The sequence below is a fragment of the Archocentrus centrarchus genome, chromosome 19 (genome assembly GCF_007364275.1).
Source record: "Archocentrus centrarchus isolate MPI-CPG fArcCen1 chromosome 19, fArcCen1, whole genome shotgun sequence".
NCBI classification, from domain to species: domain Eukaryota; kingdom Metazoa; phylum Chordata; class Actinopteri; order Cichliformes; family Cichlidae; genus Archocentrus; species Archocentrus centrarchus.
In genome coordinates, this window is record NC_044364.1 from 7,041,379 (window position 1) to 7,055,469 (window position 14,091).

Sequence of the window (14,091 nt, forward strand, 5' to 3'; positions counted from 1 at the left end):
CACCTTTTGTTGCTGAGTTCGGTTGTGATGGACGGCTTATGTTTGGGGAAAGAGTGAAGGACTCCTTCAATCCTCTACCATAAAATTAGTAGGACTGCAGAGGATGTTATCCTTCGCTGATCAAACTTGTGTCTGATTTTTAAAAAAAGGAACCCTGGACTTTGAGGAAGGTGAAGAAGAAGAAGAAGAAGAAGAAGAAGAAGAAGAAGAAGGTCAGAGTATTTGATGTGATTGATCTAAAGATAGTTGGCAAAGGAGCCAAAAGAGGAGCACATGCAAAACACCAGAGAAGTTTAGTAAGGGGGAACAAGTGATTGAGCCTTCAGGGTGAATAACAAGTCATGCAAGAACAAGAGTTAAGCTGGACAAGAGAGCACCATTCAGCAGAAGAGAGAAAGGGTGAGGGTAGGCTGCAGAAGCGGAGATAAGCAGTCCACAGCAAAATTAGTCTACAGAGAAAGAGGGGTTGACACCGGACTGAAGAGAGATCAAGGTTGACTCAAGTCTTTGCTGCCTCTAACCTGATTAGGGAGAATAGTAGCAGCAGTGGAGGAGAGCCGGGAGACCCGATCAACCGAAAGTGAGAGCCGGCAAGAGAGAAAGAAAAAGAATTACAAGAGGACGTTCGGTGAAAGAAGCCTCTTAAATCTGGGAGCTGGAATTAGAGCCGTAGGAACTGCAGAGGGGAAGCCACAAAACCACAGTAAGTAAATTAGGAGGCTGTGGCTGGAAAAATGTATAATGACGCCATGGGCGGTAGAAGGAATTTGTGGTCTTGGAAGTGCTTTATATACTGTACCTTAATGAATTGATTTCCTGCCTTTGCAACTTTTGCATTTCATCATCCTCATGACATCACCAGCTACCTTTGTTCCATGCTCCTTTTAAAACCCACTAGTCCTCCCTTATTTCTGTGTTCAGCGTTACCTCCATTTACCCCTAAGTTTCTTATTCCCCTCATACCTAACCCGTCTCTCCCTTTACCTCTCTTCTCTCTTCTCACCCTTCCAATTCCACAGGTGAAGATGCCCACAAATGGGAACCGTCCGCTGAAACTGCAGTTTGGTCTAATCAATCATGAGGGTCGCTACCTTACTGCTGAGACCTTTGGCTTTAAGGTACAAAAATGCCAGACAATATGAGCGATGAACTATAACGTCATTTACATTTCTGATGGTAATGCTTTGCTTATAGATTAATATCTTTAAGATTTTAGAATGATACCTTTCATGATCCTTAGGTGAATGCATCAGCTCCCAGCCTAAAGAAAAAGCAGATATGGACTCTAGAGCAGGACTCCCAAGACATCCAGGTAGTCTATTTACGCAGTCACCTGGGACGCTACCTGGCCTCTGACAAGGATGGCAAAGTCACCTGTGAGGCAGATGGCCACAATTCAGACTGCCGCTTTCTCATCGTGGCTCAGTCAGATGGCCGCTGGGCGCTGCAGTCTGAGCAGTTCCTCCGCTTCTTCGGCGGCTCTCGGGACTACCTGTCCTGCTTTGCCCAGGTGATCACAGATGCTGAGCTGTGGGCAGTGCACCTGGCACTGCATCCCCAGGCTAACATGCTGTCTGTGGCCCGTAAGCGTTATGCCCACCTCTCTATGGAGGATGGAGAAATTGCTGTGGATCTGAACATTCCCTGGGGTGTGGCAGCACTCCTAACGCTTGTCTACCAGGAAGGAAAGTATTGTCTAAAGACCTGTGACAGCCGGTTCCTCAGCAACGATGGAAAGCTCTTAATGGAGAGTGGAAGGGCCACGGCGTACACGTTGGAGCTGAAGTGTGGGAAGCTGGCCTTCAAAGACTGTGAGGGCAAGTATTTGTCTCCCATGGGGCCAACAGGGACCCTGAGGTCTGGACGGTGCTCCAAGCCAGGCAAAGATGAACTATTTGACCTGGAGGAGAGCCACCCACAGGTGGTTCTGACAGCTGCCAATGGGCGATACGTATCCATAAGACAAGGTAGGAAAACACAGACATATCGGTGGGACATGATATTCTTGCAAATCTGATTTTGTCCTGAATCCTTGCATACATCCACAAATTGCTCCCCTGGTAGCTTTCTAGTACTCTAAAGAATCCCACGTCTGATTAAATGGACAAAGGCTGACCTTAGGTGCCATTGAGAGTGGTCACATGAGCTTTTGCTGACAGACACTGACTTATGTACATACATAATGAAGGAGAAATTGACAGCTGATAAGGGATGCATGGTAATTATGGGTAATGTAGTCTGCACATCAACTTGCCTCAACAACACAGTTCACGGCTGTGTGTCTCAAAGAAAACAAGATTGCTGAGGTTGATATGGGAGACTATCAGCCCCATCTGTGAGACCTGAGACAAACATGTCATTTGTGTTCGGGCTGCTCGTCTTCATCAGTATTAAGCCTTACACTAATAAGTTATTTTATTCAAATACCAGATTTATTGTGCACCGGTTTCGGGAAGAACAACAAAAGCAGACTTCTCCAGAAAAATTTGCAAAGAGTTTTCATGTACTAAAAATAAATGTTGCCAAAGACGACGTCGAGCTTAAATAGTGGATACCTCATTGTGAAAGGTTCAGAAAAAAGGCCCTTTGTTTTCATTTTCTTTCACCAAATAATCTATTACAAATAGAGCTCTTTTTGAAAATCCCTTTTCAATCCTTCTCAAATGTACCTTCTGGCTTTGTTGGGTAATGTTGTTAACACGCTTTTACCCCTTGAGCTTACTGAAACAGCTGCTTGTAACCAATATACTGCAGAGTAATGCTCTGTTGATACTGTATTATGTATTTACTCTTCAGTCTTGTGATAGGGCTGTTGGAGGGGGTTATTTGATCAGCACGCAGGCACGATACCGCACTACTGTACTGATGGATTACACCTGCTCCTCATCAACATCGACATTAGGCTTCATTCAGTGCAGCAGAGAAACTACGAAAACTATAATTGTGAGGGTCACATTACATGTAACCAGAAGTGCACTTGCATTAGGAGGGACTTGCACAGAGTTTCAATTGCTGATGGTCCAAAGGGTTTGCTGGTCTGATTTGAAACTGGATTTGGGGCAGATTAGCATACACCAACAGTGCTTGTCAGCATACTTGGTCATGACAGCCATCCACAGGCTGCAGATTCTTGTCTGCAGGGTTGAGTTACTTCAGGCTTGGGTGCTGTAATTGAATCTCCCCACTGCTCATTGTTCCTGGTTAGCAGTGGGGGCTGCAAGCAGGAACCAAAGCGCTGAAAACTGATTGGTTAAATGGAAAGGAGGAATACGGTTAAGCACTAAACACATATATGCACAGAATTATGCACATGCATGCACAAGCTTTTGCTCTCACACACAAAGAGGATACTTTGCAGCATTCTTTTTTTTTCTGTTCCCTCTTTTCTCTTCCTACACTTGTTTTGCACAAACTAAAGCTTTATCTTTCTCTGAGACGCTCGCCCACTCACAACCATACCATCCTACTGTGGCGAGTGGTGAGATGAGGTGTGTTGAATTATTGATGAAGTTGGCCCCTGTTCCTGGAAGGCGGGGTGGGGGGAGTCTGCTTTCAGAAACCCAAGCTTCCTCTTACCTACGGCCAAAACTTGTGCCCCACCGAATCCCACTCTAACCCACTAATCTAACCTGCTAACCTCAGCCCCAGTCAGCCCTTATGTGCCACTGGAAAGACAAATCAAAGACAGAGTAAATATGTTCTATTTCACAAGATATGCAGCTGTGAAAGGTCATATCACTTTTTCTGTACAGTTTCGGAGCAAGGTGAGTGAATCAAATCAACTTCTTAAATCGGCACCAAACACTGAAGTTTACTTGTTAAGTGTTTGTTTTTGTCCTGTCTGCAGTTTACAAGCATGTATGTCTTAATGTGTCATGCAGATCTGCCATCAAATCTCTCATCACCTTCCTGCGTTCCTCACGTCTAAGTGGTCCACTCTGTCCTGAATGTGAAAAGGAGATGACTGTCTAAAGGCTCTAACTTTCCATGAACACACACATAAAGATTTGTGCATGAAGTATGCACAAATGCAGTACACATAATAACATACATAGTGTATACATGCTCAGGCATGCAGAGCTCAGGAACAGATGAGTAGAAAAAAATAACTGGAGTGAAATGTAATAAAGGAGAATCTGTTTGTAAAGGATGAAGAATTTAGAGAGAGAGGAAAATAAGGGACACAGGGATAGTGGCATCAGCTTACCATTAATAATTGACGCCAGAGCCATCTATCGTTGATGGATTAGTTAGGGCTGCTCCACTTGCAGCCTCTGCAAGACAACATCAGGAAGTGGAGCAGGTTCTGGGGTCTGATCCAAAATAATGCACTACTGAATCTACCTGTGTGTCCTCTAGGTACACCAGAGAGTCTACTGATATGTGTACTGTGTTTATTGTTTGATGACAACATCTTACTTCTTATCCTGAGATTGCTGGCTTGGATTTCAGTATATCTAATCTCTTTCCCTCCCCGTTCTCCTTTTTTCTCTCTCTTCCTTCATCCTTCATCCTTCTTTCCTTCCTCTGTCTCCTCTTCTCTCATCTATCAGATAGCAGCTGTGAGGTCCCAGCTGAGCCCTGTGTGAGGATCATTTCTGGGTTGAATTAGTGTGAAATGGGCACATGGAATAGGTAGACAAAGCATGACATTGAGTCAGGATGAGAGAGAATGGGAGTGATAGGCCCCCAGGCATAGCTGCAGAGTAGAAGGGCTAAAAATTATGCTTCAAATGCACTTAAGATCAATGATAATTTTACCAGTTGTAAGACCTCATGATAGCACGTTTATCGGGTGTGAATAAGATGTGATTAAACCATCCCAGTAGCTCAGTAACCATGACATCTTTGTCACGTGGCAGCCCCTTTTTCTCCCTCCTACACTCAGATTTGAAATTAAAGCAAAATACCACAAAGAATCTTAAATCACATGGGAGTTACACTTTCATAAACCTTTGGCTATAGGCTGGAGCAACAAAAACGTTATATATTATATCCCCTCAGAAGAAAGTGTCACCATCAAACTACAGAGGTTTCTCACATGATGTCATGCCATTAGAGTTGTCCACAATACTGGACATGATACAACCACTGTTCGCGAGTGAAACATGTATTCCCCAAGTGGCTGATGAGTGGTTTCTAGAGGTTGCTGGCAGGTGCTAGGATGAAACTGGTCGTAAAGAGGTGCTCGGTGCTGCACCAATAACCGCCTTGTGATTGCTTTGGGCGCTAGTAGATTTCCACAGTTGCCCATAGTTTGCGTGGAAGACGGTCACTTGACTGCAAACACAAACTACTCATCAAGTCATAGTGAAACTGTAAAAAGTGAGACGCAAAACCAGTAATGGAGACGTTTTCCTTCAAAGTAAAAATTATACCTTTTGAAATGTGTTGGTTGTAGCAGTATGGCAGTGCAGTATGGCACTGCCATACTGCTGGCAATGCCATACGGCTCCAGCCCTGCCAATCTGGTAGAGACCAAAGCAATCGGAAGGAGGTTTTTTGACAATCAGTCAGGGAACATGCATTTTTTCACCCAGTATGGTTGCCAGGGGGTCACTAACTGGTCTCTAGGCCTGTGTGACTTATGCTTCATTAATGGATTTCCCAGCGACTGCCATCAACATCCACCAGCCACTGATCTAGGCCTGTGTGACAGTCCATAGCTGCCTACGGATTGCCAACATGCTGCTACCACTTAACCATAATTTCCCCTTAAGTGTGTTAATAATCAACAATACATTCTAATATAGACTGTATTTTGGACATGATGACCTCCTATAGGTTTTTGGACTCTCTGGACATTTCACAACCTCATTTTGGTCACTGCCTCGTTGGTTTGTGGACCCAGAAGTTAGCTTACTTCAGGAGAGGGTGAAGTGTGCAAGCAAGCATGGTTGGCAAGCTACATAAACAAAGAGTACAGGTGCAATGCACAGACTCAGATACCTGCTAATTAGCACTAATGTACAAATAAAATAATATAATTTTACTCATCCAAAATGAGGCTTTTTGTATGGGCTGTTGCACAAATAATTTCAGAGTAGGTTATGTTCCAAAGTGCACCAGCGCAATAAACAGAGCTCCAGTTTAGTGACTCAAATTAGCTGAGCAAACAGCTATCAGTTAAAGCTTCCTGGGTCTGCACAGGCTGGTTTGGGTTAGTCAAAGCCAGGCCCTTGAATTTAACTTAGACACAATAAAGAAAAATACTTGTACTGTCCTCTTAAGAGTTACTGGGGGCACTGATCACTGATCACCGTGTTCCTTGGGCTTGTCTTGGAGTGAAGCCATTACTTCAGTTCACTACAAAACCCGGCTTACATAAACTCTAAAGTTAACAGCTCAGCAAATAAGTAATAACGCTGATTCAGCAGGCATACAAGTTAGAATTCTTATGTCAGACAGCTCAAAGCCCCACAGTGGTTATTATCAGATACACATCTAGAGTGGCTCGTCTAGCCTGACTTATTTCCTCTTGTTTAGCACAGTTAGAGGGTGTTTTTTTTTTTTAACCTTTTCTGCTGCACCCACGGACTAGCTTATCTCGCATTTCAGTGTCAATGTCAGTTTTATTTATATAGCACATTCTATTACATGTAAACTCAATGTGCTTAACATAGAAGATACAAACACTTAAAAAAAACTATGTAGCTCTACAATGTCTTAGGGCAACAAAAACAACAGGACAAAACTTGACAAAGACATAAAATACAAGTTGTCTCTCTCTCTCACACACACACACACACACACACACACACACACACACACACACACACACACACACACACACACACACACATGATATGAGAAGTTTGATCCAGTTTATTCAGACCTAACCTGTGCTATGAGTTCTTTAAGACGTGTAAAACAATACAGAAGGTCAGCATGGATGCATTTTGCATTTTAAGTGTGCTTTGTCATCCGTGGTTCCTTCAAGCTTGAGGCTTGAGAGGGTTTGGTAATTATCTGCACATCCTGCAAAGTGTAGGCCATAAAATCCTCTGCTCTCTTCCTGTTTTTTCCTTTATTCTTTTATTGAGGGGGATTGAGGGATTGGACGGGTAGCACTCGAAAGCTGATTATATCAGAGCCCTGCTGTGAGGAGGGCAGACCGACGGGGCCCAAGGTGGGGTGATGGTGGGAGGTGGGGCTTGAGGGGGTCAGGGGGTACGCAGGGAAAAGATGGGGGAAGGGATGAAGGTGGAGAAGGATGACCAGGGAATAGAACAGGAAGAGATAAGAGGCATGCAGATTAGTGTTGTTAAAGGATTAGGAAAATGTATTGGGAATACTCAGAGATGCATCTAATTTAGGCTTTAGTCCTCTGCGAGCTGTCTTGCAGTGTGTGGCAAACAATTGTCTTCCTTTCTGCATTCATGCTAAAATGTGGACTGTCTTAACATCAGGGCCCGCTAATCAAAAATAACTAAAAGATATATAAACAAGAAGAAAACCATCTACTGGGTTAAATCCAGTAAAGAAAGCTGCCTGTTTGCTTCTGAACCTGGAAGTCAAACCACCCAAGCAGAGAACGAAGTTTATTTGTTTGTCTTAGCATGAGTTCGTCACAGCTGTTTGTGTTTCATGCATAAGCAATAAAAATGCTAAGATAATTGATCAGAGAGGTTTCAATAAAATGTTTGTCAATCATAGGAGAGATTTTTGTTCAGGTGCTGAGTGGTCTCGGTTTAATCAGCACAGAGCCTCATAATGAGAGCGTTGTCTCTCTAAAATACCTGATAACACTTTCACTGCAAGAAGCATCTTCCTGTATTGACTGCATTAGTGTATTTTATTTTTTTAATTTCCTGTATAGTCTTTCCATAACTGCATCTGGAACTGCAATCACTGAAAATGTATTTTCCCTCAGGAAGACATTTGAGCACGGCATGTCTGATCGAGGGTGCAGTTTAAGAGATTTTAAAAATAACAGGATCAGACATAATTACCAAATCTTTTCTAGGCCAAGCTAAACAAATCAATGCAACTTCCTTTATAATCCCGGTGTTTCTCCAACACTGAAAACACCTCACATTTTCTTGTTTAAAGCAAAGTAACAGTGACAATGTATTTATTTCGTCTCTCCCAGGAGTAAGCCTCGCAGCCAATCAGGAAGACGAGACGGACATGGAGACGTTTCAGATGGAGATTGACAAGGAAACCAAGAAGTGCACGTTCCGCACCAGCCAAGGGGACTACTGGGCTCTGGTGGCTCATGGAGGCATCCAGAGTACTGCAACTGAAGTGTAAGTGAAGTATTTTATGTGGTGTATAGAGCAAAATGGGTACAGTTATTATTTACATGTCTCAGTTCCACATTTCATATTACAGAAATGCTATTCTTTGTAGCAGAAGTAGCTGACAATTAAGATGGAAGGATTAAAATAACAGGGAAAGTTGCATGCATGCATGAGAAGACAAACAGGTGTATCATAAACAGTGGAGGAAATTAGTATTTGATCTGCTGTTGAATTAGTAAGTTTGCTCACTTACGAAGAAATGAACAGTCTCTAATTTTTATGGAAGTTTCATTTTAATGGAGACAGAGACAGAATATCAGACAAAAAGCCAAAAAACTGATTTGCATGTCATTGAGTGAAATAAGTATTTGATCCCCAAGCAAAACAATGACTGAGTACTTGGTGGAGAAACCTGTGTTGGGAAGCACAGCGGTAAGATGTTTTTTGTAGTTGGTCACCAGGTTTCCACACATCTCAGGACAGGTTTTTGGTCCACTCCTCTTCACAGAAACTCGGTTTTCATGGCTGCTGCTTGAACACTCGAAGCTTCAGCTCCCTCAATTGATTTTATAAAGGATTAGCATCTGGAGACTCTGTGACCATAATCTGCTTCTTTAGCCACTCCTTTGTTGCCTTGTTTTGGGTCATTGTCATGCTGGAGGAGCCATCATCAGTGTTCTGGCCGAGGGAAGGAGGTTCTCGTCCAAGATTTTACACTGCACGGCTCCATCCATTGGCCCCTCAATGCGGTGAAGTCATCGTGTACCCTCAGCAGAAAAACAGCCCCAAAGCATCATGTTTCCACCGCCTGCTTGACAGTGGCGATGATGTTCTTTGGGTCATGCTCAGCATTTCTCTTCCTCTAAACACAGTGGGTCGAGTTGATGCCAAAGAGCTCTATTTTGGTTCAATCCATTACGGTGTAGTGTGTTACCAGTGGTCCTCTTGTAGACTGTGGTCCAAACTGGCTTCAGATCATTAACAAACTCCTCATCCCATGTAGTTTTGGGCTGATCCACCACCTTTCTCATGATCATCCTCACCCCACGAGACAAGATCTTGCAAAGTGCTCCAGACCGAGGGTGACTGATCATCATTTTATAATTCTTCCATTTCCAAATAATCGCAAAGACAGTTGTCAACTTCTCACCAAACTTCTTGCTGATGGTTTTGTAGCCCATTCAAGCCTCGTGCAGGTCTACAATCTTGTCCCTGACGTCCTCTGACAGCTCTTTGGTTTTGGAGAGGTTGGAGTGGAAGAAATTGATGCTGTGGACAGCTTTGCTTTATATGCATAACAAGTTGAAATCAGGAGTATCTATAATTGATTGATTGCTTGTAATCTGTGTGTCACATGGGCACACACCCAATCTGTGGGAGCCAAAATTCTGGCTGTGTTATACTTATTTCGCTCAATGCCACACAAATCAATTTATGAGCAAACTTACTAATTTAGCAGGTGATCAAATAATTATTTTTTCCTACTGTATAATGATAAATAAGTGGTCTGGGTGCATGGTACCTTAACAAATTACAAATTTTGGCAATTCTCATTTTAGTTTACACACTATACACAACACTGAACTGCACAGAAAGTCTGAAATCTTTTCTACCGCAGGTCAGCAAACACCATGTTTTCAGTGGAGTGGCTTGGCCACAAGGTGGCACTAAAAGCCAGCAATGGCAAATACATCTGTACCAAGAAGAATGGCCAGTTAGTCGCTGTCAGTGACTCCATAGGTATGAGACAGTTCCTCTCCCTTCAGCCCAACTCTTTAGTAAATGAAAAGATGTCTCTTACCTCTCCTGTGTTGCTTATTTTTCTGATCATTTCAATGTTAAATTTTTTCCAGGGGGTGATGAACAGTTCACTTTGAAACTAATAAACCGACCCATGCTGATCCTTAGAGGGCAGAATGGATTCATCTGCCGCCACAGAAACTCTAACACACTGGATGCCAGCAGATCTGTCTATGACATTTTCACTCTGCAGTTCAGCAACGGAGCCTACCATATTAAAGGTCAGAACATACCCACTCAAACACACTACTGGAAAAAAAAAGCAAGGTTAATTAGTTTTCCTCTAATTTCATTCTTTTTTTAGTCATTTCTATTTTTGTCTGACTTTTATGTATTTACTTTAAACCCTGCAGGTGTTGATGGCCAGTTCTGGTACGTGAACAGTGCCGGGCTGGTGTGTTCAGATGGCGAGGCCCCTGAGGATTTCACTCTGGAGCTACTTGAGCATGGTCGCCTCGCCATCCGTGGAAAGAATGGCAAATACCTGCGTGGAGACCAGGGAGGCACACTGAAGGGAGATGGACTCAGTGTGAGCAGCTCAGCCCTCTGGGAGTATTAATACAAACCAATATTTGTCCAAATTTGAATCTCGGCTCTTCTCATTGTTGGCAGTAACTGCTTAATGTGACTCTTAAGTCACAGTTTTTTTCTCCTTCCTTTTGCAAAGAGTAATCAGAGAGGCTTGGAGAGCTAGGTGAACGAAGAGAATACGGCATATACTGGGCCAAGAGAATCTTGATGAAATGAACAGTGTTTTGAGTGAGGATTACAACAATTAGTATTAATGAACAGTTAATTTCTGAAACTAAAGAACAAAAAGATGAAGATTTTTGGCAGATTTAGATATTAGAATGACATAAATAAGACTTTTCATTATATCATCTTCGTGTCCATCTGTATCTTTGTTGCCTTTTTACCACTCCAAACATGTATTACTTGAGCAAGCCAGCAAAGTTGTAGTGTGGGCATGTAATGGTACCTTTCACTCATTAAGTCAAGTGTCTCAGGGTGCCATTTGAGACAGACGTAGTCTAGTCATTATTAGAAGTGATGTCACCCTCAAGGGGGGGGTGAAGTCATGCATGATATTACTGTCTGAGTTTATTAGGAGATTAGAGTGACAAGGTTAGAAAAAGCTACCTGTAGAAACAGAGAACGAGTCGTGCTGGGCGTGTTTTGTTTTGCTTTTTTTTTCTTGCATTTTTTGTTGAGGTATAAAAACAACTTTTATCAGAATTACAGGAACTAGGGGTATCCTAAAAAGTTGAAAATATGATTCCTTCCCATTATCTTGACAAAATTAGCAGTACTATATTGTGTGAGTGCCATAGCAGTCAATAAAACGATGACCAATTTCATGCCTTGTTGATGTCAGAGATCAGAGGAGAAGCTCATAGGAAGGAAACAGCAACTCAAATACAAACAAGGTATGCAGAAGAGCATCTCTGAACATTCAGCATGTCGAACCTTGAAGCAGATGGGCTATAGCAGCAGAAGACCACACTGTGTTCCACTCGTACTGAGGCTACAAATCAGAAGTACTCACCAAAAATTGGACAATACAAGACTGGAAAAAGAAACACTGCCATCGGCGTAATGGTGTGGGGATATTTTCTTGGCACACTGTGGGTCCCTTAGTACTAGCCTACACACCACAGCCTACCTGACTATTGTTGCTGATCGTGCCCATCCATTTATGACCACAGTGTACCCATCCTCTGATGGCTGCTTCTAGCAGGATATTGCACACAAAGTTCAAATGATCTCTGGCCTCTTGAACATGAGTTCACTGTAGTCACCAGATTTCAATTTAATAGAGCACCTTTGGGATGTAGTGCAGTCAATAAATCTGCAGCAACTGTATGATGCTATCATGTCACTATGGACCAAAATCTCTGAGGAATGTTTCCAGCACCTTACTGAATCCATGCCAAGAAGAAATAAAGGCAGTCCAAGGGTGTCCTAGCCTGGTACTAAGGCATACCCTAATAAAGTGGCCAGTGAGTGTATAATCAAGTGCACTACTGATGTTAATTAGTACTAACTAACTGCCGAGACTGGTTCTGTTTTTGGATGCATTTTAGCCGCCATAGTGAGAGAGTTTAACAGCTAAGAAACAAAGATTTCACCTGGGTTTCTCCACAAGTTAGGACCTGCTGCTGCTGCTGCTGTGTGCATGTGGAGACCATCAGACTGCACAAATGACACCTTGATGCTAGCAGGTGTTACTGTTGCTATTCCTGTGAAGGCATCAGAAAGTGCTGGTACTCAAATTATGGCACACTGGCCAGTTGCTTACTGACTTTCTCCTCCTAAATGTCCTTCCTTGCTCTTCTTCAGTTCTTTATTGATAACAGTGATTGTTATTTGACAAAAAGAAAATGTCCTGCTGAGAATTCCTAAGCTACTGGCTGCTGTCAGTTTCTTTGTTCTGCTTGAAATTAAGCAAATAAATTCTCATCTTCTGTTTATGTGTTCATTCTTGTGTCTAAAAGCAGTCCAGTGACATATTACACTGTTTCATAATTTATTAAACAGAAAATGAGCCAAACTGCAGATGCAGTGTGTGAAAAACTAAGTGCAGCCCATGATTCAGTAGCTCGTAGAACCACCTTTAGCAGCAATAACTCGGTCTCTCACAGGTTGAGGTCTGGACTTTGACTGGGTCATCGCAACATCTCAATTCTTTTCTTTTTTAGCCATTCTGTTGCAGATTTGCTGCTGTGCTGAGGTATAGAGATACTTATTATACTTTGGTATACAGAGGATTTTATGGTCCACTCAATGACTGCAAAGTGCTTGTTTTGCAGGTCCTGTGGCTGCAAAGCAAGCCCGAATCCTCAGCCCTCCACCACTGCGCATGACAGTTTGAGGTGTTTGTGCTGATATGCTGTTTGGTTTTTGCTAAGTGTGCATTATGGCCAAACATCTCCACTTTGGTCTCATCTACTTAAAGCACATTGTTCCAGAAGCCTTGTGGTTTGTTCGGATGCAACTTTACAAACCTAAAGCTGTGAGGCCATGTTCTTTTCTTCCAAATAAAATCATACGTGTTCAGTCTTTTTCTACTGTTGGGAACTTGAACATTTAACACACTAACTGAGACCTGTAGAGTCTGAAATGCAGCTGATGGGGTGAATAATATTTCTCACTGTAGACTGATGGACGTCAAATGGTTTATAACATTCCTTAGATTAATGGCCAGACACAGGTGCTTCTTTAAGATCATTGATGATATCTTCCCTCCTTGGCATTGTGTTAACACACACCTGAATGCTCCAGACCTGCCAAATCTTCCTGTTTTTTATAGAAGTGCTAACACTTACTGAGCAGCAGCTGTCAGCTACTTACCCTCTTAATTCCTGTGGAAGCAGTATGGCTGTAGTTTTTCACACACTGCTTCTGCATTTTGGCTTAGCTTTTGTTAAATAAATAATGACACGGTGTAATATATCATGTGTTATTGTTCACCTGAAGTTCTATTTATCTAATATTAAGACCTGCTTAGGCACAGATTATTTTTATTATGTCCTGATACATAAAACCTTGTAATTAAAAGACGTTATACTTTCTTTTTATCGTGACTGTAGGTGACCAAACCCACATTTTCAGGAACATATAAGTCACTAATCCAGTTCTGAACCTAGAAACTTTTCAGGCTCATGGTGTAATCAGTCAGCTTGCTGTACCTCTAAGACACCTCTAACCTGCAGAGCGTTGCTTATGTTGTGAGTCTGAGCCAGACGTCCACAGGACAATGGCTGTTAAGTAAAAAGGATTCAGTGAGTCACACGTCTCTGCAACGTGATGCACCACAACATGACCAACACAATCCTGATAATCTATTCTATCTATAAAAAAAATCTAGAGGCATTTATTCACTTCATGCAGCAGCTTCTTTGATCAAAGGAAATATATCCATGTGTAAGTCTACTGATGATGCTCACCTTTAAACTGTAACAGGATAATCATTACACTGATTAATAACTAGCCTGACTAGGAGTCACCTTTTCATATAAACTCAATTACTGTCCTGTGGTTTGTAGCC

The 14,091-nt window shown here is 42.4% G+C and overlaps 1 protein-coding gene across 1 annotated transcript; it reads left to right on the top strand.

The window, feature by feature from the left end:
* The first annotated feature begins 241 nt into the window (after positions 1 to 241).
* fscn2b (fascin actin-bundling protein 2b, retinal) lies at positions 242 to 12,367 on the top strand. The gene is made up of 7 exons (XM_030754407.1): positions 242 to 703; positions 1,020 to 1,118; positions 1,241 to 1,967; positions 8,093 to 8,249; positions 9,862 to 9,983; positions 10,097 to 10,264; positions 10,397 to 12,367. The coding sequence occupies exons 2-7, from the start codon at positions 1,026 to 1,028 to the stop codon at positions 10,600 to 10,602; spliced, it is 1,473 nt and encodes a 490-aa protein (XP_030610267.1). The 5' UTR covers positions 242 to 703; positions 1,020 to 1,025; the 3' UTR covers positions 10,603 to 12,367.
* The last annotated feature ends 1,724 nt before the right edge of the window (positions 12,368 to 14,091 follow it).